We start from the raw sequence: 19586 nt of genomic DNA on the forward strand, positions 1-19586 counted from the left end.
ATATAATCAAATGGGATCAAATAAAAATCAGTCTCTCAATCAATTACATGTGCAAATTCTTAATCTGTACTAGAGATCACTATGGCAGGCATTTGTAATTCCTGCTGCTCCAACTGCAGCTACCAGTATCTGTGTAGAAGCGCCGAAATGTTTCTGAACGTGTGTGTGTTGCTGTCATAGGTTGAAAAACACTGGTTTTATGTCTCAGCAGAGAATTGTGAACCAGGTTGGGACATTTATCTCCTGACTTGTTTGCCACCTGGGCGATACAGTAGGTTGCTACTATAGGCCAGTTGACTGTCCTATGAGATTTGTGGGGGATAGGGGGTTATGTGCAAGTTCTTGTTGCATATGGATTTTGGTTTTCCGTTCTATCGAGTGTTAATCGATCTTGACTTTCTGTCAAGTCAAAAACATTTTTTTTTCATTTAAATTAATAATTGAGACACTGATAAAAACGAAAATAAATATGAATGACTAGTATAGGTTAATTTTGAATTATTTCAATGTTGAGTTATTATGAAGCTATGTACATTTTTAACAAAAATTCTTGCTTGGACTCTGGTGTTATTACGATTATCTTTGAGTGGGAGAGCTGTACAGTTAAGAATATCTTTGGTGTTCCACATGGTTCTTCCTTTAGAGCAGGAGAGGTATATTTCCGGTTGGCGAAGTGGTAAGGGAGCATATATTTTTCAGATGTGTGAAATAATAATTGGGGATATGTAATGTTGTTAAATACCGTATGAATCTGTACCACATAGTTTATAGTTACGTGGGTAATAAGTAATTTCTATTGTGGGATAGTAATTATTATGATGGTCGTAGATTTAAAGTTTGTGTAACGTTGGTTTATAACGTGTGTGAAATGTTTTGATTAATTTTCTGTTTAGGATTTGTTGACTCCGTAAAATGGCTGATGTAGAGAAGCCAGCAAAGACGAAGAGTGCGGAGAAACCAAAGGACAAGAAAGTTAAGCCTGCTAAGGAGAAAGTGGAGGTAGAAAAACCCAAACTGAAGAAGCGTCCTAAGAAACGCCATGGTCGACTTTACGCTAAGGCGATATTCACAGGCTACAAGCGTGGTTTACGGAATCAGCACGAGAACACCGCTCTTTTGAAAATCGAAGGTTGCAGTCAAAAAGCAGACAGCTGGTTCTACGTTGGTAAACGCTGTGTTTATGTTTATAAGGTGAGTGTAAACGGTTGTAATGCTGTATCAAGAAACTTCATTTAACGAAACCATTCTTGCCTCGAAGTTCTTACTATTTCTAAGTAAGTTATTGTATTAAATACGGGTGGGAGGACATCCACCGGATAGCACTTAGGTTAAAAATCGATTAGTTGTGTGATAGAAATGTTTTGGAAGATAAATTTGCAGTAGGGTCTAACGTCTGTTTGGGAAATTGTTTCGTGAAGAGTTTTTTTACGTACGCTTTGGCAAATTGTCAATTATAGCATTGTGTGTTTCTATTTACAGTTCACTTAAATGAAGCTGGCACTGTTGATGTAAACCCGCATGTTATGTGAATATGATCTCAATTAATAAGTCTATTTTCTCACTATTGGAGTATGGACTATAAGTTGTTGGCAGCTAGCAGGCCTGATCAATTAGGGACAGCTGTGTTCCAATAATGAAAATTCTTGCTGCAAATAACTTATTTTCTTTATTGCTGTCTGAAGACATGGTAGACCATCTTATTTCATTGTCCATAACTGCTGTAGGAGTGTCAGCTTCAGAATCACGGAAGTCGTTTACACAGTTGAGTTCTAACAGTGCTTCTTGCATAGCATCTTTAGTCAGTAAAAAGTGATTCCTACATGATATTTTTATATAAACGTGCTTCACACTCGACTAAAGAACAGTTACCAGTGTACTCAAGGGTCACAGTGACCAGTCAAAAAGTTGTCAAACTGATTAAACAGTGTATCCCTACTTCGAACATATGTCCTGTGCTAGATCTTACTCAATGCTGAATTTAAATTGGTGGCACTATGCTGTGTATGTGCAGTGATATGTGCACACTACCCAACTCCAGACACTCCTCGAGTTAGGTTGGGAGGAGAGTTTCGTCTTGTCTGTGATAATTTCATTAAGTACACCTAATTTTAATTCTCATCTTACTTATATATACATTTACTTGTAGGAAAGCAATTTTCTAAATTTAAAGTTCTTTAAAGCCAACTGACATTGTCATTATATAATATTAATGAAATTTACTACTGTTGCTATAATGTCTGTGGTTGTGTGGTTTCTGTATTGCTGCTCATCTGAGTTTATTCACCTTTAGTTAGATGATGTATTTAAAAAAATGGCTCTTTAGATGTGTCTAATTGAGTATTTGATATTTCTGTGTATTGCAAAAGTTTGTGTATATTGTGACTATGCACTTCCCAGTGTCCATTTTTACAGAGAGAAGTATCATATGGTATTGTTTGGCGGTAACTCTGTAATTTATTGGGGTTATAATGATTGCTGTGCAAGTGATGCAGGTTCAATTCCTGGTACTACTAACGATATTTCCTTGGGGCCAGGCCACATTTCAATTTCATGGATTCTGACTGCCATAAATGTTCTAAACTGTTTTGCACAGAAAAGTTGGAGGTGGCTGCAGATGGTGGTTTTGTTTAGAGAGCAAGCTATTGTTTGCAGATTAACATGATCAGGAAGGACTATTACATGTATGTAAGGATGGTAGCAGTAAAGTAAGCAAAAAGAACTCGCAGGCGATGAACGGGGGGTGATACAGATATGTTTAATAGATCAGAAAATTCCTTAGGCCTACCTGGCACAGGGTAGACTGGCATCAAAGCGCAATAGAGGAAAGGCAACACTTAACATTGTGAGTAGCTACAACCGCTGCAAGTTGTGTGGAGCATAATATTATGTGATCACAATGAGCATGCTGTAAAGTTTGCTTTGTATTGTCACAATGGCATGACTAATAGTTTTGTTGCTGTGAATGTAAACATGTCATGCTACACTGTTCCCCAGCTGTTGTGGACATGAGTGCATGCATCACTTGGACTTTTCAGTGCTTATGGGTGTCTGAATGCAAAGATTATGCAATGTGTTTCTGCCTTTGCAAGCATGAGTTTCATGTGGTGTTATACTTACATTTGATGTAACACAGTAACTGTGGCAGTCCTTTACTGGGTGAAGATGTCAAACTGATGCACAGATATGTGCTAAAATAAAATTTTTTCCCTTGTTTTCCTAAAGTTGGGTAATTGTCATAATTGACCAGAATGCCATCTCTCAGGACAGGCATCAGCATTTGGCAAGCTGCACAGCCATAATAAAAGCCACCTCAGTGTGGAAAGTAAAGAGAACTCACTACTGTAGCAGCGAAAGGGTTAATGGATGTGCCACAGATAGGGCCCTACCACATCTGAAGTTAAGGTACCAGGTGCAGAATCCACATGAAACAATGGTACAGCCAATTTGACAATGATTGATTAATGGATGGGGTGGTTAATTTTATTCTAATATTCACTATGGTTGCTGTGGGTCGACAGAAGCATCAGATCCCATGCGTCGGCTTTGACGTGTGACATAAGGGTGTTGTCGTGTGACGTCATGACGGTGCGGAGTTTGGTTTGAGTGTGGTGTGTTTGTAGATGTCGTCGTGTTGTGGTTTGTTGTGCTCTCTGGTGGTATGTTAAGGGTTTTGTTTGTATGGTGTAATGGGCTCAGTTTGCTTTTGCTCATTATCCAGAATTGTTAGTGTCAGCTGTTTGTAGTGGAACTCATTTCAGTGAGTTATTTTGTGTGAAGGTTAATTTAGTGTTGTTCGCTGTACATTGTATCGTAATTTTAGTAAAATTAATCTGTTGTTGATGTTCAGGAATGGATATGATGGATAAAATTAAGTGCGCAGGTCAAGGGAAGTGTTCAATCCCAATGTGTAGCTGTGTATATTGATATTGGTATCGTGGGATGTTTTTGAGCTATATAGGCCAAGGGAAGTGTTTGATCCTAATTTATGGGATCGGGAGCTGCTGTTGAGCTATATAGGTCAAGGGAAGTGTCTGATTCCATATGGTACTGTGTTTAGTGGTATTTGTTGGTGTTCTGTGACGTCGGTTTTTTCGTGGTTTTGTATGGGGGTGGGTATCTAAATTTGTTTGTATTCAGTTTGCCCCCACCCAAAAAAACCCAATTTCCAGCACTTGTTCCATTAGTGTCACTATGCTTTTTGTGGAAAGTGTGTGTTTTCGGTGTATTTTCGTCCTCATAATGTGTGTGTACTGACTTTATATGCGCCATATTGGAATCGTGGTTTGTGGTCATTTCCACCCTATTTGAGACGTCATGGGTCAAAGCAGACGGGCGGGATCGGACACCTCCATATTTCCGTTGCTGCGATGTAAACAACTAAGTGTTGAATCACTTCATTCTGTCTGAAATGAAACTTCAGATCTTTTGCATATTTTAGTGAGTTAAATGTGGAAATGTTCTTGCAGTGTCTTTGCATGAATTTGTTAGATTTTTGAGTCGTTTTAAAAATACATTTGTGTATGTTAAAAAATTGTTCCTGTAGGATATTAACTACAAAATAAACAGCTTTAAAGCTGAACTGTGCTTACTTGTTTTAACAAGGATAATTTCTTTTTTAAGGCAAAGAACAAGACACCAGTGCCTGGTAGATCAACAAAGAAGACGAAAGTTAGGGCTGTGTGGGGCAAAGTGACGAGGCCACATGGATGTTCTGGAGCAGTGAGAGCAAAGTTCAAAACAAATCTTCCTTCGAAGGCAATGGGTCATCGCATAAGAATTGTGAGTTACTTGCTATTTCATTGTAGTTTAATGTACATATTGATGAGTTTACCGGTAAATAGTACGCTGTTGTCCGATTTAATAATTGGAATTCCTCATAATGTTTTTGTTCAACTGATTGTGTGGAAGATCATAGTTCATATTTATTTACATATAGAAATTGGAAACAATGAATTATATTGAGCTTTAAGGGTTGATATGTCCATATGGCTAGAATTTGCATTAGGCTTATCTGTAGAAAGTACATCAGTCAAATGCTGTTCACTTTGCATCATGCATTCAGTAAGTTATTGATGTCTCACATACAGGTAGATAAAGTATCTCTGTTTGACAATTTTCAAGTTGATGAAATTTTGTGAGAAGGATCCAAAGTGTCATGTATAGATGCAAAGTTCCAGCTCGATATTTCCTTTCATTCCATTTCCACAGCCTCTCGTAGATCGGTGCCCCAAATCTGCACCACCTCATGTGTGCTAAATTGCAAGTATATTTAACCAGTCCTAAATCTTAAATTTTTATGTATCTGTTCATTAAAGAATTTGTAATGACACTTGGAAATGCTGTCGTTTGTGATTGTTGTACAATAGCCTCTGCTCTGTCAATATATACGCACCTGCAAAATTGATGAAAATGTTTGGTTGCTGAATTTCGGATATCTTTGGCAGCTATGTCTTAACTGTATGTTCTCCAATCACTGCCATGTTATGTCTAGAGTATTGTTTATGCTTAAGGAGCTATATAGCTTAATTTTAGACCGATACTTACTTGTGGATGAAATGACCTGCGAAAAGTCTTAAAAATTCATTACTTACATTAACAACAGTATCTAAGCAGCTGTTGAAATATTACCAGAATGTTTTTCACCATTGTTGAATGTTTCTTTGAACTGCCCATTCCTCTCTGGTGTTTATTTTGTGATTAGCTTACTCTTACAATTTTTTTGTAGTTGAAGAAACATATTTTATGGACTTAGTCACTACAGACTAAAATACACAATTTTATTAACAATAGCACTTTTACCCTTTATTATCGCAAAGCCCGGCTAAAAAATTCTTATTTCATAAAACTGAGCTGAACTTTAAAATCCAAGAAAATCTTCATCTGAACCTTGGTCCTTCCCTTCCTTTCCTTAGTCATTGTTGTCTTCTTCATATATACAGGGTGTTACAAAAAGACACAGCCAAACTTTCAGGAAAAATTCCTCACACACAAAGAAAAGATGTTATGTGAACATGTGTCCGGAAACATTTAATTTCCATGTTAGAGCTCATTTTAGTTTAGTCAGTATGTACTGTACTATGCTCAATGGAGCATGTTATCATGATTTCATACGGGATACTCTATCTGTGCTGCTAGAACATGTGCCTTTACAAATACAACACATGGTTCATGTGCGATGGAGTTTCTGCATATTTCAGTCGAAGTGTTCGTATGCTTCTCAACAACATTCAGTGACCGATGGATTGGTAGAGGTGGACCAATTCCATGGCCTCCACGCTCTCCTGACCTCAGCCCTCTTGACTTTCAATTATGGGGGCATTTGAAAGCTCTTGTCTGCACAACCCCGGTACCAAATGTAGACACTATTCATGCTCGTATTGTGGACGGTTGATACGCCATTCTCCAGGGCTGCATCAGTGCGTCAGGGATTCCATGCGACGGAGGGTGGATGCATGTATCCTTAACGGAGGACAGTTTGAACATTTCCTGTAACAGTGTTTGAAGTCACGCTGGTACGTTCTGTTGCTGTGTTTCCATTCAATGATTAATGTGATTTGAAGAGAAGTAATAAAATGAGCTCTAAAATGGATAGTAATCGTTTCCGGACACATGTCCACATAACATATTTTCTTTCTTTGTGTGTGAGGAATGTTTCCTGAAAGTTTAGCCATACTTTTTTGTAACACTCTGTATAAGATAGTCTTACATGTGCCGCACCTCTTGAATGGATTAAGTGTCTTCTGTGCCTCTAGACCACAACTGTTTTAATCCATTGACACACTTGTTTGATTTTAGGTTGTTGTAAAGCTTCCTTTGGTGTGAATTTGTTTGGTTTCATTAGTTGTCCATTTGTTCTATTCTTCTCTCATACACACTTTAAATGGTTTATTTATTAAACAAGATGGTGTAGTTGTGAAGTGAGTCCTCCCAGAATAATAGCAAACTATCTATTTCCCTGTCTGAGTTTCTTTCACAGAATTTTTCAGATGACTAAACTGATCTAGCACAAGAACAGAAATCTTCAATAAAGCACTTTCCCTTGTCTCATTAATCCATAATTTAATTCCAGCCTCATCCATCTAACCCTTGTCATGTATGTGAACACCACCTGGTGGTATTTCAGGTGGTTTCTCATTGTTCTGCACTTGAAAATGATTGTTGTATTAAGTTTAAACTAACTCCACCCATAAGTTCCACTGTAAAATTAGCTTAAGAGTGCGTATTTGAATCATTTTTGTTTTGATTCCTGTGCCAATTTGGGGGGGGGGGTGTCATTGAATCCATTTCAATATGTCATCTAGTTTTGGTCAGCTTGCATTCAGTCTTCTATTTGCACATTTAGTCTTTTTTTTCAGTTCTTCTTTGCTAGTCATCCAAATGCAAATGGTTTGTTCTGTTGGAGGTCTGAAATGCTGTTTTCATGTTCTTTTGCACATGTTACTTTCAATTCATAGCCCATATCATATGAATACCTTGTTTGTGCTAATTTAGAGTATAAGATGGGCCTGAATTTTGGAGGCAATTTGTCGAAGAAAAAGTGTATCTTATAGTCCGTAAAATACAGTAATGTGTACGTTATGAAATGAATCAAGAAATGCTTGGTAATTATTTTGTGGTTGATATGGCACTGATAGTCACAAGCATCTGTAACTTAATTGTGGTCAGACATCTTAATCGAGGGAAAGAAATGTCACTGGACACAGAGCTTAAATCTGGATTTTTTAAAAAAGATTTCAGATTTCAGACTTTCTGTAGTGTAACATCTGCTGACCTTGAAATTTCAGTTTGTTTGCAATACCTACTGTAATCCAGGAACTCCAGTACTTAAGGTGTGAGTAGATCCACGGTGGTGACACTGGCTTACACTCTCTCTCTCTCTCTCTCTCTCTCTCTCTCTCTCTCCCTCTCCCTCTCCCTCTCCCTCTCCCTCTCCCTCTCCCTCTCCCTCCCCCTCCCTCCCCCCCCTCTCCCCCCCCCCCCCAATCCCTGCCACCTGCCTGTTACTACAATTTGTTAATCATTTTAATCAGAGCATAATAGTTTTGAAGCCTAGCCAGAAGCTATGTCCCAAATGCATGTAATAATTTTCTCATAAGCAACTATGTTGCCTTAAGGTGAGCAAGAATTTCACTACTGATCGTATATAAGCAGTTAACGCTCATTGTAAGAGTAAACAAATTAGCAAAAGGTTCAATGGGTGAAATAAAGTGGGAAGTTCAGCTAGCACAAAGTTCCATCACCAAGGCTATAGCAGTAGCTGCTGGTGTGAACTTCACTGGTGTTCTGGAAACTCGAATGGTGAAGTAATGCTAGAAATCTATATCATTAGAAGTTTTAATTACTGAACAAAAAATAATAGTGCATCATTGAAGTCATTCCAGCAAAGTTCAAAATTTGACCTCAGCTCATAGCAGTGGGAGTATAGAGCAAACTGCAAAAGAATTAGATGGTTCTGTGGTAGTGGTTGAAGCAGGAAAGGAAACTAAAGATGGAGGCTCGTATCTGGGCATTCCCTGCAAAACAAGAGGGGGACGAAGGCTTGATAAGATCAAACTAAAAGCCCTCAGGTTCTTTGAAGGTGTTGAACCTATTTTAAGTAATGTGGCAGTGAATTGAGCATTCAGAATTTTGTGAACTTGCATCAGAGTTGTGTGTTGTCCTGCTGGTACTCTGTTTTCGTGTTCTGTAATGCATCCAAATGCCATTCATGTTGGCTGCAATACTCATGAAAGATGACGAGAAGGAACTAATCAAGAAACTGTGTGCTATTTGGTATCAGACTGCAATGCTGTGAAGTGAAGTGTCCTGGGAAACCAGAAGTGGAAGAGTATTTGGTGGATCTTCTCAAAGATGGGGGATACATTAGATATGTCATGCTATTACATAAGTGTTTATAGAGGAACTGATTCTAATAAGTCATGGTATGACAAGACACCATTTCCTGCAAGAAAATCTTGAAGTTTGGTGGCATCATTGATATATTTCACAGAGAAATAAGTCGTTAGATGCTGGGTAAGATTTTCATTAGGGTGACAGCAAAGCAACATAACACTTCTGTGTGGTTTGCTTTTATAGTAAAGAACTACAGAACACCAGCATCTGTATTATTAGTGACTGCCTTTGCCATCATACAATTTGTTCATGCTTTCATAACGAGGCTAATTAAATATTTGAGGATAACAGTAGGAGAAACGGATCTCATTTGGTAATTTAAAGAGGATCTGCTCCCCAAGACTATCCTTCAGGGCCTCTCGGGTTTTTCATTAGTTTGTGCTTGGCACCCATGGGGCCCTGAGCTGTTGTGGCCCATTCTTCCCCCCGGGGTGTATTTCTATCCTTGTGCCCCTTTCTCCCTCCCTCCCTCCCTCTCTCCCTTCCCTATTGCCCCCTCCTTCCCCTCTCTTGGTGTTTTTACTTACGTTGACATGGCTATGCACCAGGTTCCCTGTATTCCTTGCAGTTTTGTTCCTTGTCCATTTTCTCTTCCATCTTTCCTTTTTCGCATTTTTGGTACCTGTTGGCGTTTTGACCTCCACTTCTAAATATTCTGTCTGTAGGTGAGGAATTTGGGGAGGAATTCCCTCCTTAGTGTCGACTGTGTGGGTTCCTCTCCCCTTGTTCTTCCCCACTTTCTCCCCCATTGTAGTCCCCCTTTGCCCTTCTGTCACCAGCACATGTAGTATATGTGGTGGAGCTATCATGTACCCATCTGGCTGATGCCCTTAACACAGGGATCGCAGTTGTGATACCTGAGCTGTTGCCTGCCCCATGTATGCCTAGAATTGGTTGCATGTCATTCTGGAGCATGGGAACTCTCGGCAACAGCTACCGTGCCAGACGGCCCTTGCTGTGGCTGGGTGATGCCATGGTGCGAATCTCGGATCAGAGTGGGTGGTATGGGGCAGATGCTGTGCGTATGAAATGTATTAAGCTCCAAAAATCTGGCCATTTCTTTGCGTTGTAACGAATCATTGAATTATGCTTCTTATGTCCCTGGTACCTTCCCTGCCCTGATGAGGGGGACCAGGCATGCCAGCTTGGGGTGAAACTCGGAGAAACTCTTGGCTCGCTACCCGGTCTGCTAGGATGGATGGTACACATTCACTGCCACAAAGCCATTACTTTTTGTGGAAAACGTCGAAGAAAAGTTTGAAGTGGAGTCTCAGTAAAATGTTCTCCAGTTCCCTGTTTATCAGAATCTTCTGGCATCCAATCTGCAGCTCTTCGTACGTGTGATCCTCTTCGCGTTGTTGCCGTGTCAGTTACACTTCACCATTCTTTGAATATGGTCTGGGGAGTCATTTTTCATACAAACCTCATCCTTCAAACTGATGAACTTCAGGCCCATCTGGAATGACAGGGCATTCATTTTGTTCAGCATGTGCAGAAAGGACAATTGCACTGATACTGGCACTTTCATTCTGGCATTTGAGGGAGATACTCCACCAGAGAAGGTCAAGGTGTCATGTTACCAGTATGACTTGAAACTGTATGTCCCGCAAAAGTGAAGTGCTTTCGGTGGTTGCATTTTGGGAACATGTCTTCCCAATGTTCGACAGACCTATGTTGTGACACTGAATACCCACTTCATTAGGGGGCCCTGTGTTCTTTCACTGTCAACTGCATGTGTTAATTTTTACGACAGTCACTCTTCACACTCTCCGGATTGCCCAGTCTGTAAGAAAGAAAAGACGACATAAAAGTTCTTGGATCATTTCTTACACTGAGACTCGCCAGAAATTTGACAGACTTCTACTTTTTCCTCTGTTACTCCCTTTCTCCCTCCTCCCTCTTTCTTACCCCAGTCCCGTACCTCCCCTGTGGTACCAACACCTTTCCCGCTGGGTGTTGATCCACCCCTTCTTTGGTACCTGGTGGTGATGGTGCTACCTCTTGGGGCAGACCCTCTATGTGCGGGATTATCCCGGCATCTCTCTGGCCAGAGGCCTGCTCCCAACATCTTGGCCACAGGACACAGTCTGTGTGTCTCAAGGTCGCCTACTGTCTTTCAATTCCGGATCTTGTAGAAGCCTGCTCTCCACGTGTCCTATTTTCAACCTTTGAAAGATTAGGCCCTCCCAACCCATCAACTCGGTACCAACTTCCACTTTGCGATCTGAGTCTGACCTCTTATTCATGGGTTTCACGCTGTCCTCATTGGCTACAGATGATCAGGCAGTGTGATTGGCTCCAGTCTATTTGCCTGCCATTTGGATATCTACCCAGTGCTTATTCAGTGGAGTTGGAATGGATAGTGCTGTCAACTTCTCATAACTAAACTTCTGTATTGCCTTTTACTTAGAAGCTTGTTGTTCTTCAGGAAACTCATTTTTCTGATGCTCACTTACTGACCCTTTGTCGATCCTGTGCTTTGTCAAAACTGGGTTGGCTGTTGAGGGCTTCTGCTGGTGTCTGCACGTTGTTCTGTATGGATATTGTTAGTACATGCAACCCATTTTGTACCGCATTGGAATCATTTGCCATCCAGGTCCATTTGGACTTTGTGTTCATTGTTAGGAATCTCTTAGCAGGCCACCTACATCAGCATTCTTCGGCAACTGCACCCTCCATTTCTCCTCTTCTAGGATTTTAATGCCCGAGGGAGTATTGTGGTTCCTGTCCTTAAACTGGCAAGGCTCTGTCATCCCTTGATATTTACTGACCATTGTCTGGCCAGCGTCCCCTGTTTACTCTAATGGATGTACACTTTTCAACTTCTTACCAGTGGGCAGGGTGTACGAGGGCTATCCACAAAGTACATTACGTTTTGGAATTAAAAATAAAGTATTGGAAATTTTTTATTATATACAGATGAAAGCCACACTTAAACACTACTTTTCTACATGATTGACATTTAAATTAAGGCACTTATCGTAGCGAAGGACGAGCTTGGAAATTCCTTCGTTGTAAAATTCAGCCGCCTGCGCCTTCAACCACATTGTTACCTCTCCTTGAAGCTGTGGGTCGTCATCAAAACGCTGCACAGCCAATCACTTCTTCATTGCTGGGAATAAGTGGAAGTCACTCGATGCCAGGTCGGGACTGTACGGCGGATGAGGAAACATCTCCCACTTAAGATTCGAGAACCTCACGAGTGGCATTTGTCGTGTGGGCCTGGGCGTTGTCGTGAATCGGCAATATATTTGAGCCTAACTTTCTCCTGCGCTTGTTTTGTATTGCTCCTCTGAGGTTGTGCAGAGTTTGGCATTACCCTCGAGTTTATTGTAGTGCCTCTTTCCAGGAAATTCACAAAAATCAACCTTTTCTGTCCCAAAAGAGGTAACCACATGGTTGAATATGCAGGCGGCCGAATTTTACGACGAAGGAATCTCCAAGATCGTCCATCGCTATAAGTGCCCTAATTTAAATGGCAACTATGTAGAAAAGTAGTGTTTAAGTGTGGCTTTCATCTGTATATAATAAAAAAATTTCCGATACTTTATTTTTAATTCCAAAACGTAATGTACTTTGTGGATAGCCCTTGTAAATACTCTGGGAAAAATCTGGTAACTTTTTGATTTGGGAGAAAACTGGGGAAAACGTGGGATTTTTAAGATTCCAGGAATTTTTGTTTTGGTTTTCAGTGACATTAGGTTCGTCTGAGCAGTTGCTGGTGGGCTCGTGTGCACGAGCACTTGAATCACGTATCTACATCTACATGATTACTCTGCTATTCACAATAAAGTGCCTGGCAGAGGGTTCAATGAACCACCTTGAAGCTGTCTCTTTACTGCCACTCTCAAATGGCATGCGAGAAAAACAAGCACTTATATGAGCAATACCTTTTCCTGCTTCCGGCTACTTGAAAAATTTGTCTGATGCACCAAAGCTGCCAGATTTGCACATGTGTGGGGCAGTGTGAATTGGAGTGAGGAAGGGGGTAGTCTGCACATGACCCATGTTTATGTTTAGTGATTTCACTGTTTCTTCTTAGTTTACAAATGAAAAGAAAAAGAATTTCTGTGGCCGGGAACTATGAACTGAATTAAAATACATTCACATAATCACGGAAAGCTAAACTATTATTGTTTTCAGTTTTCTGATTTTATTTCCCTATTTTTGGCAGTCTAAACATTAATCACCTTGCAGAACGATAGTTATTTTTGTCGGTTTGCTAAAGAAATTTTTGCTTTTATTGATCTTTTCTGCAGAGGCTGTCAATTTATTTGAAATGAAAGGTTAGATTACAAACTACTGGCACCTACAACTGTTCGCTGAATTTAAAGTGCTAGTTTTCAATTTCCGGCATGTATGGCGTTCTGCAGTAATAAAGAACCAAACATGTGATAACACAGTATTGGTACATTTTGGTATGGTTTACAAAATTCCAACGTTCTTGGTGTATCTTCTGATGTCCTCACATACTGTGAGACCTTAATGCTATATATGTGTGAACATGAGGCTTCCTGTATCATTGTAGCTGTGCATGTGCAGTAATGCTTGTTTTCTGGCACTCTATGGCAACTGTTATTTCTAGTAGGTTGTGGAAAAATATTGCTAATCTTGGTTTCGAAACAAGTTACTTTCAACGTAATTTCCTTTTATGCAAAATGATTTGTTATTGGTGAAATGGGCCATTAATTTCTTAAATGAGACTAAAAAAGTCTCATTTAAAGCTTAACTCTTTGGGACCAGCATCTTAGAAGAATTTCTTGCCCAGAAGACAAGACATTTGTCATTATTTAAAATTTTACTGACATATTTGTGTGATGTGTCTTAGTGTATGACACAAAAAGACCAATATTATAAGTGAAAACATAGCTTTTATGGCAAATAATCAATGCTCAAAATGAATATTGTGTGCGGAAGTTTACCTCATCTTTTAGCTACATTGTGTTTATTAATTTAAACCTTAACTTCTTCTGTTTGTTCGCATTACTTAAGTGATGTTGCTATTGGCTGACTACATCACGTGTCCTGTACTCTGAATATCTGCGTTCATTGGCTGGCAAGATTATGTGTAATGACCTATGGCTGACTTAGAAAAATGCATCACAATCTAAGATTACAATGCTTCGGTAACTAATATACTGTATTTGGTGGAATTCGAATTTATACTTCTGTAATATCAAAATATGCAATGGATATGTTGCTGCACATCAAAGGTCGTCCCAAAAAGCACTTTCATTCCATATTTTGTGTTCTAAAGTGTCTGGAAGTAGTTCTGTGCTGGTGTACAAAACCTATACCATTCAAAGGATTGATAAGTTTCACAGTTCTGAGGGAAAGTATATTGTCACTTAACATGGAAAAAGTGTGCATTCACCCAGGGAAAAGTGTATTTTTAATTGGGAAATACAGGAATTTCTTCTTTGTCCGTGTATATACCCTGAGTGCAGCTTTCGGGAGAGATGGTCAAATTGATCATCTGCTTTGGTTGAAAACCGCAGTTCGGCACACCTTTTCTCAGTGGCGGCATCTTGTAGTTTTCTTTGATCTTCATATGACCTACGACAGCTTGGCGCCATCACACCCTCCTTATGCTGTAGGAATGGGACCTTCAGGGCCACCGAGGAAGGTGGTGCAATGGTTAGCACACTGGCCTCTGATTCGGGAGGACGGCGGTTCAATCCCGTCTCCGGCTGTCCTGATTTAGGTTTTCTGTGATTTCCCTAAATCGCTTCAAGCAAATGCCAGGATGGTCCCTTTGAAAGGGCACGACCAATTTCCTTCCCCATCGTTCCCTCACCCGAGCTTGCGCTCTGTCTTTAATGACCTCGTTGTCGATGGGACGTTAAACACTAATCATCTCCTCCTCTTTGTGGCCCCTCCTGATTTTTATTGTTTAATTGCTATCCTACCGATTGTTCACAGGCCGGGTTGGCATTGTTCTCCATCTGCAGACCCAGGAGAATGGTGTTCAGAGAACAGGACTATGTATTAACTGTCCTTTTCCTCATTGTTATTAGTGGACTTCCGGCATCTGCCAGTCTGTTGGCCACCCCTGCTCTGTTTGTGGAAGAGTTCTGTATTTGGCCTAGATTCCAATCGATGGCCTCTGTGGGACGACAGCTCGTGTGCTGTCCAGTGCACTTCCACATAGACGCTGGCATGGTTTTCAATTCTCTCCCCTTAAGTCGAGGTGGTGAATTTGTCATTGTACTATAATAATAATAATGGCGTGTGACCAGGACCTCCCGTCAGGTAGACAGCTCGCATGGTGCAAGTCTTTCGATCTGAAGCCACTTCGGCGACTTTTGCATTGGTGATGGTGATGGTGATTAGATTAGGCCAACACAACACTCAGTCCCTGAGCGGAGAAAATCTCTGACCCAGCTGGGAATCGAACCTGGGCCCTTAGGATGGAGTCTGTCGCACTGACCACTCGGCTACTGGGGGTGGACTGTCATTGTATTACAGTCCATCTTGATCTGTAGCACTACTTTGACCCCCAGTGCCTGACCATGGACCCCTGATCAGTGTCTAGGGCCTTTCTTAACAAGCTTTCTTGGTTGCCCCATATCCATCGTCTGAAGGTTGGCTGTGTAAACTGTGTCCTTCTCTTTCTTGCCTATACCTTTTGGGATGCGGATCTTATGATCCTTTTCCGCCTGTTCTGGGAATTACTCATCTTGTCTGGATTATGGTTGTCAAATTTATGGATTAGCTGCCTCTTCCACACTGCTCCTCTTGGACGTCGTTCATCATTGTGGTATCTGTTTAGCCAGTGGTGCTTTTTGCACTAACTGTGTTGATAGTATTCTGGTTGATGCTGGGATCCCTCCCCTTTAAATCTGAAAGTCCCTGCTCCTGGTTTCCTATGCCATCTCGATCTACTCTTCCACTGCTTGCCCCTCCTGTTCTATTGTCTTTGTGGCTTAGAGCTGTGGGCCACAGCTCTGCCTCGCTTCTACGTGTCATGACTTCCATCTCCTGATCTTGTCCTCTTCCCTGTATTCTGTCCCGACCACTTCCTATTGGTTAGTTCCTCGGCCCCGGATTCAGATGGATCTTTCCCGGGTTTCAAAAGCCTTCATTCCTCCAGTGGTGTTCCATTGTTTTGAGCACTCTTACAGGAGTTCCCAGATACCATGTTTTTTACACCAGTGGCTCTAAATCTGCCGATCATGTTGGATATGCCTCCGTTTCTTCTGTTGGCTCGGAACACCCATTTTCTGCTTGCCACATGTGAAATGTTCACAGTGGAATTGATGGCAATCTATAGCCTCTGCTTCTTTATGCAGTCCTCACGTACCTGATTGTACAAATTTGGTTTGACCAGGATAGGTTTGCCAAGGGCCTCATAGAATTGGGGGGGGGGGGGGATCAGTTTTCAAGCCCATTGGTTTCAAAAGAAACAAAGTAAGCAGTTTCTAATGGTGTTGCAGCATTCAATTAATGCATTTGAAGCAGATGAATAAATTCCAGTTGTTTCAACTGCAATGTTGCAATCAGGGCAGTATGTTGCTTGTACGTGTGACAGTGCCAGGCATGTGATCAATATGTGAAGTTTCTTCAGAAAAAAAGATCCCTTAATCGGCTTCATGCATTCCATGCTTCTCCTTATGTTGCCAGTCTACTAAATATACTTGCTAATTCCAGACTAACACTTTTAAAATCATAAAAGCACTATCACATCAGGAAGGCAATACATTTACTCTGTCTAAATAACACAGTATTGGAAAAGTATACAGTCTGAAGTGGAAAACAATCATTCCAGTTGTATAGTGTGCTAAAACTACGGACTTCTCATTTTCGATTGTTTAATTGCTGCTTTTTGGTTTAAGTTTATTGCTACTGTACTTCTATTTTATGAGAAAGCAGTTTTCTCTGATTTTACTTTGTTTACAAATTGCCAAATTGTACTGTGTGTGAAAAGTTCTAACTTCTAACTAATGTACTTCATCCATAAGCAGGCATGGATCTGAAATTAAAATCTATATTATACTAAAATCAGAATATAGTGTGGCTGTGTGTCCTACACCTATTCTCAGCTGAATCTGCGCATAAAATTTTGATTTATGTCTGGTTTAATATGGGTTTTCAAAGTCGCACATGGAATTTTATATCATTTTTCAAGTAGCATGTTTGTTCAATAATCGAATCAGTAGTATATTCTTACTCAGTACAAAAGTTTGTAAGTATACAAAGGCAGGGGCTTGTACATTAAGTGTACATTTATTGATATGGAATGAGCCAAATTGCACTGCATTGTCACCTGGCATATTAGTGACTTTTCCATTTGTCTTGAATTGAGATTGAGTTATCTTAAATTACAGATGGTCTGTGATTAAATGAAAGGCTATTTGTCCTCATTACAGTTTAACCAAGCCCTTGTAAAAACTAAGGAACTTGAAACAGAAACAGCACCAACATACTGGCTGGAACTTCGATTGTCCAACCTTTTGCGGATGGCATCATTGATGCCCAAAACTGAAATATTACACAGGCAGTGAGGGAAAATTGAATACAATTTCATCTGGGGAAAAAGAACTAAATTCACAATTGATATAAAAGTAGCAACAAATGAGCTCAGGACTGGCTATAACAAAGTAATACATAAGTAAAAAATTCAAAATTGAGAAATAGTTTCTGTTAAACAAATGCGCTCCCTGTAAAATGTTATACTACAGTGATCAAACCAGAAGCACTATCTGAATCATACAGTTGCTCTTAAATACAGAATATTGGAAGGAAAACATTTAAAATCATGAGTAAAATTTTATGAGCAGGAACAAAACATGAATGTGTCAATCACAACATATTGTAGAAATTTGCAGGGAAGTCTTGAATATTGCCCAAACATCACAGTTGAGATTGTGAATAGTGAATTCAAATAGTGGGGCACACAATGTACTGGGACAGGCAAACCAGTCAGATTCATACATTACCAAAAAAGGTGCAAATACAAAGGCATCAAGGAATTAGGATTGCAAAAGTTACATGATAGAGATGCTCTCAGGAATGTCGTTCAGGAGGCTTGGAGGAAAATGTAGGAAACAGACCAGACATGGGCAGTGTTGTGGAAATGCACTCATTCATTGTGCAGTAAAGAAGACTGAGCTAACATGAAGGCCAGTTTGTGGTGGTTTCATTTGGTGTTAGATTTTCATGAGGCTGTCTGACACTTCCTGATTATCAGTGGAATCTTGGAATGTCCTGATTTTTGAGAGATCTTATTAAAATCAAATTGTCTGTTTTGTGAAGATATTTTGTGTGTGATGTTGTAACATGTTGGATTTGCAATGTCAGTGTTTTTTCAAATCTTGGATGACAGTGATTTAATATTTGTAATTTTGAATTTTTGGATCTTGTAATTTGTATTGGTATGTAGTGTGGGCCTCTGTGGATGCACTTGTATACAGCTGGTCTTTAACTTGTTAAACCTGTTGCATAACAGTCTTGTTTTGAGTTTGTTGTAACAGTGCTTACAATTATTCTACTACTATGGACAGGAATACCTTATAACAGGTGAATGTAAAGTTTCAAACAATTGCGTAACAGTAACATCATGTGTGTTTAGAGAAGTTTTCAATGCCCCCATTGCTCTTCCTTGACAAATTAACATTAATTTTTTGTTTGTGCAGGTGGATTTTTATTCCTTGACAGTGAAATTTTAAAATTTGTTGGTGTAAGGTTGCAGGTGCTTCTTTGAGTGCTATGGTGTCATTAGTCAGTTCAGGGAATCCTTTGGAACTTCATGGAAAATCTGATACTAGCAACAGGTTCTGCTCCCCTGAGTGAAATATCACTTACATTGTATTATCACTTAAGGATGGCTTGGTTCAAATTCCACTATGCCAGTACTTAGGTTTCCTTGGATCACTTAAAAGTGCTTCAATGAATCTTTGGTTGCAGGCTGGTTTTATTACATCTGTATCTTATTCCATGAGTAATAGTATGTAATTAGTGTATCTTGCTGTGGACAGTTGACTGTTACCAAGTGATGCTATGTAACTCACTGTAAAATGGAAAGCTGTTGGAAATATTGCCTAATGTTTGTAATTATTTTTGTTTTTCTTCTTTTGCAGATGCTGTATCCCTCACGGATTTGAATGTTTATATTTAATGTTGTGACTCAATAAAGACACTTTTGTGTAATTTGTGTCCCAAAAAATTTATTTATTTAGTGTGCGTGCGTGTGTGTATGTATGCGTGTGTGCACATTTAAAAAGTGTAGTGACAAATAAATCAATACTCATCCATTTTAACATGAAATGGTAAGAGGTTGTGAATTTGTCTCCCGGCCAATGACACTAAATGATCATCATCGTTTTGATTCCTTTACCATATTATTGCAAAAGCACAAGTTTTGACTCGCTTTTAATTACCTCTATTAAAATTGACACTTCACCTATCACGAGATATTTATTAAGAATACCTATTCATCAATTTAATTGGTGAGTGTATATAAATGTCAGAAGTACACTAAAATGTTTCAGTTAATGATTTTTTCTAGTGTGTTAGTTTGAAAAGGTATTTCTGATTGACAAAATCAGAGCCCATTAATGTTCATGTCAAGATCTTGGGACAAAACATTGTGGAAATCACAACCTCTTACTCATCATATGATTACACGCATACCTTTCTGCTACACTGCCTAGCTATATTGGCAATAACTGCAACCACACCATTTCTAAGTGGTG

The 19586-nt window shown here is 39.8% G+C and overlaps 1 protein-coding gene across 2 annotated transcripts; it reads left to right on the top strand.

Annotated features, from left to right (window-relative positions):
- The first annotated feature begins 571 nt into the window (after nucleotides 1-571).
- Nucleotides 572-19041, top strand: LOC126330126 (60S ribosomal protein L35a). 2 transcript variants are annotated; one of them, XM_049996333.1, is made up of 4 exons: nucleotides 572-676; nucleotides 894-1191; nucleotides 4621-4779; nucleotides 18972-19041. In XM_049996333.1, the coding sequence occupies exons 2-4, from the start codon at nucleotides 913-915 to the stop codon at nucleotides 18993-18995; spliced, it is 462 nt and encodes a 153-aa protein (XP_049852290.1). In that variant the 5' UTR covers nucleotides 572-676; nucleotides 894-912; the 3' UTR covers nucleotides 18996-19041. The 2 variants fall into 2 exon arrangements, with proteins under 2 accessions (XP_049852290.1, XP_049852292.1); XM_049996335.1 differs by having other exon boundaries at nucleotides 661-779.
- Nucleotides 19042-19586: the final 545 nt, after the last annotated feature.

Source organism: Schistocerca gregaria, chromosome 2, assembly GCF_023897955.1.
Source record: "Schistocerca gregaria isolate iqSchGreg1 chromosome 2, iqSchGreg1.2, whole genome shotgun sequence".
NCBI classification, from domain to species: domain Eukaryota; kingdom Metazoa; phylum Arthropoda; class Insecta; order Orthoptera; family Acrididae; genus Schistocerca; species Schistocerca gregaria.

What these genes read in the sequence shown, in the direction of transcription:
- LOC126330126 (XM_049996333.1), top strand. Translation starts at nt 913, where the DNA reads ATGGCTGATGTAGAGAAGCCAGCAAAGACGAAGAGTGCGGAGAAACCA. An exon ending in GCTGTGTTTATGTTTATAAG is followed by an intron (nt 1,192 to 4,620) that starts GTGAGTGTAAAC and finishes TTCTTTTTTAAG; the next exon opens with GCAAAGAACAAGACACCAGT. An exon ending in TGGGTCATCGCATAAGAATT is followed by an intron (nt 4,780 to 18,971) that starts GTGAGTTACTTG and finishes CTTCTTTTGCAG; the next exon opens with ATGCTGTATCCCTCACGGAT.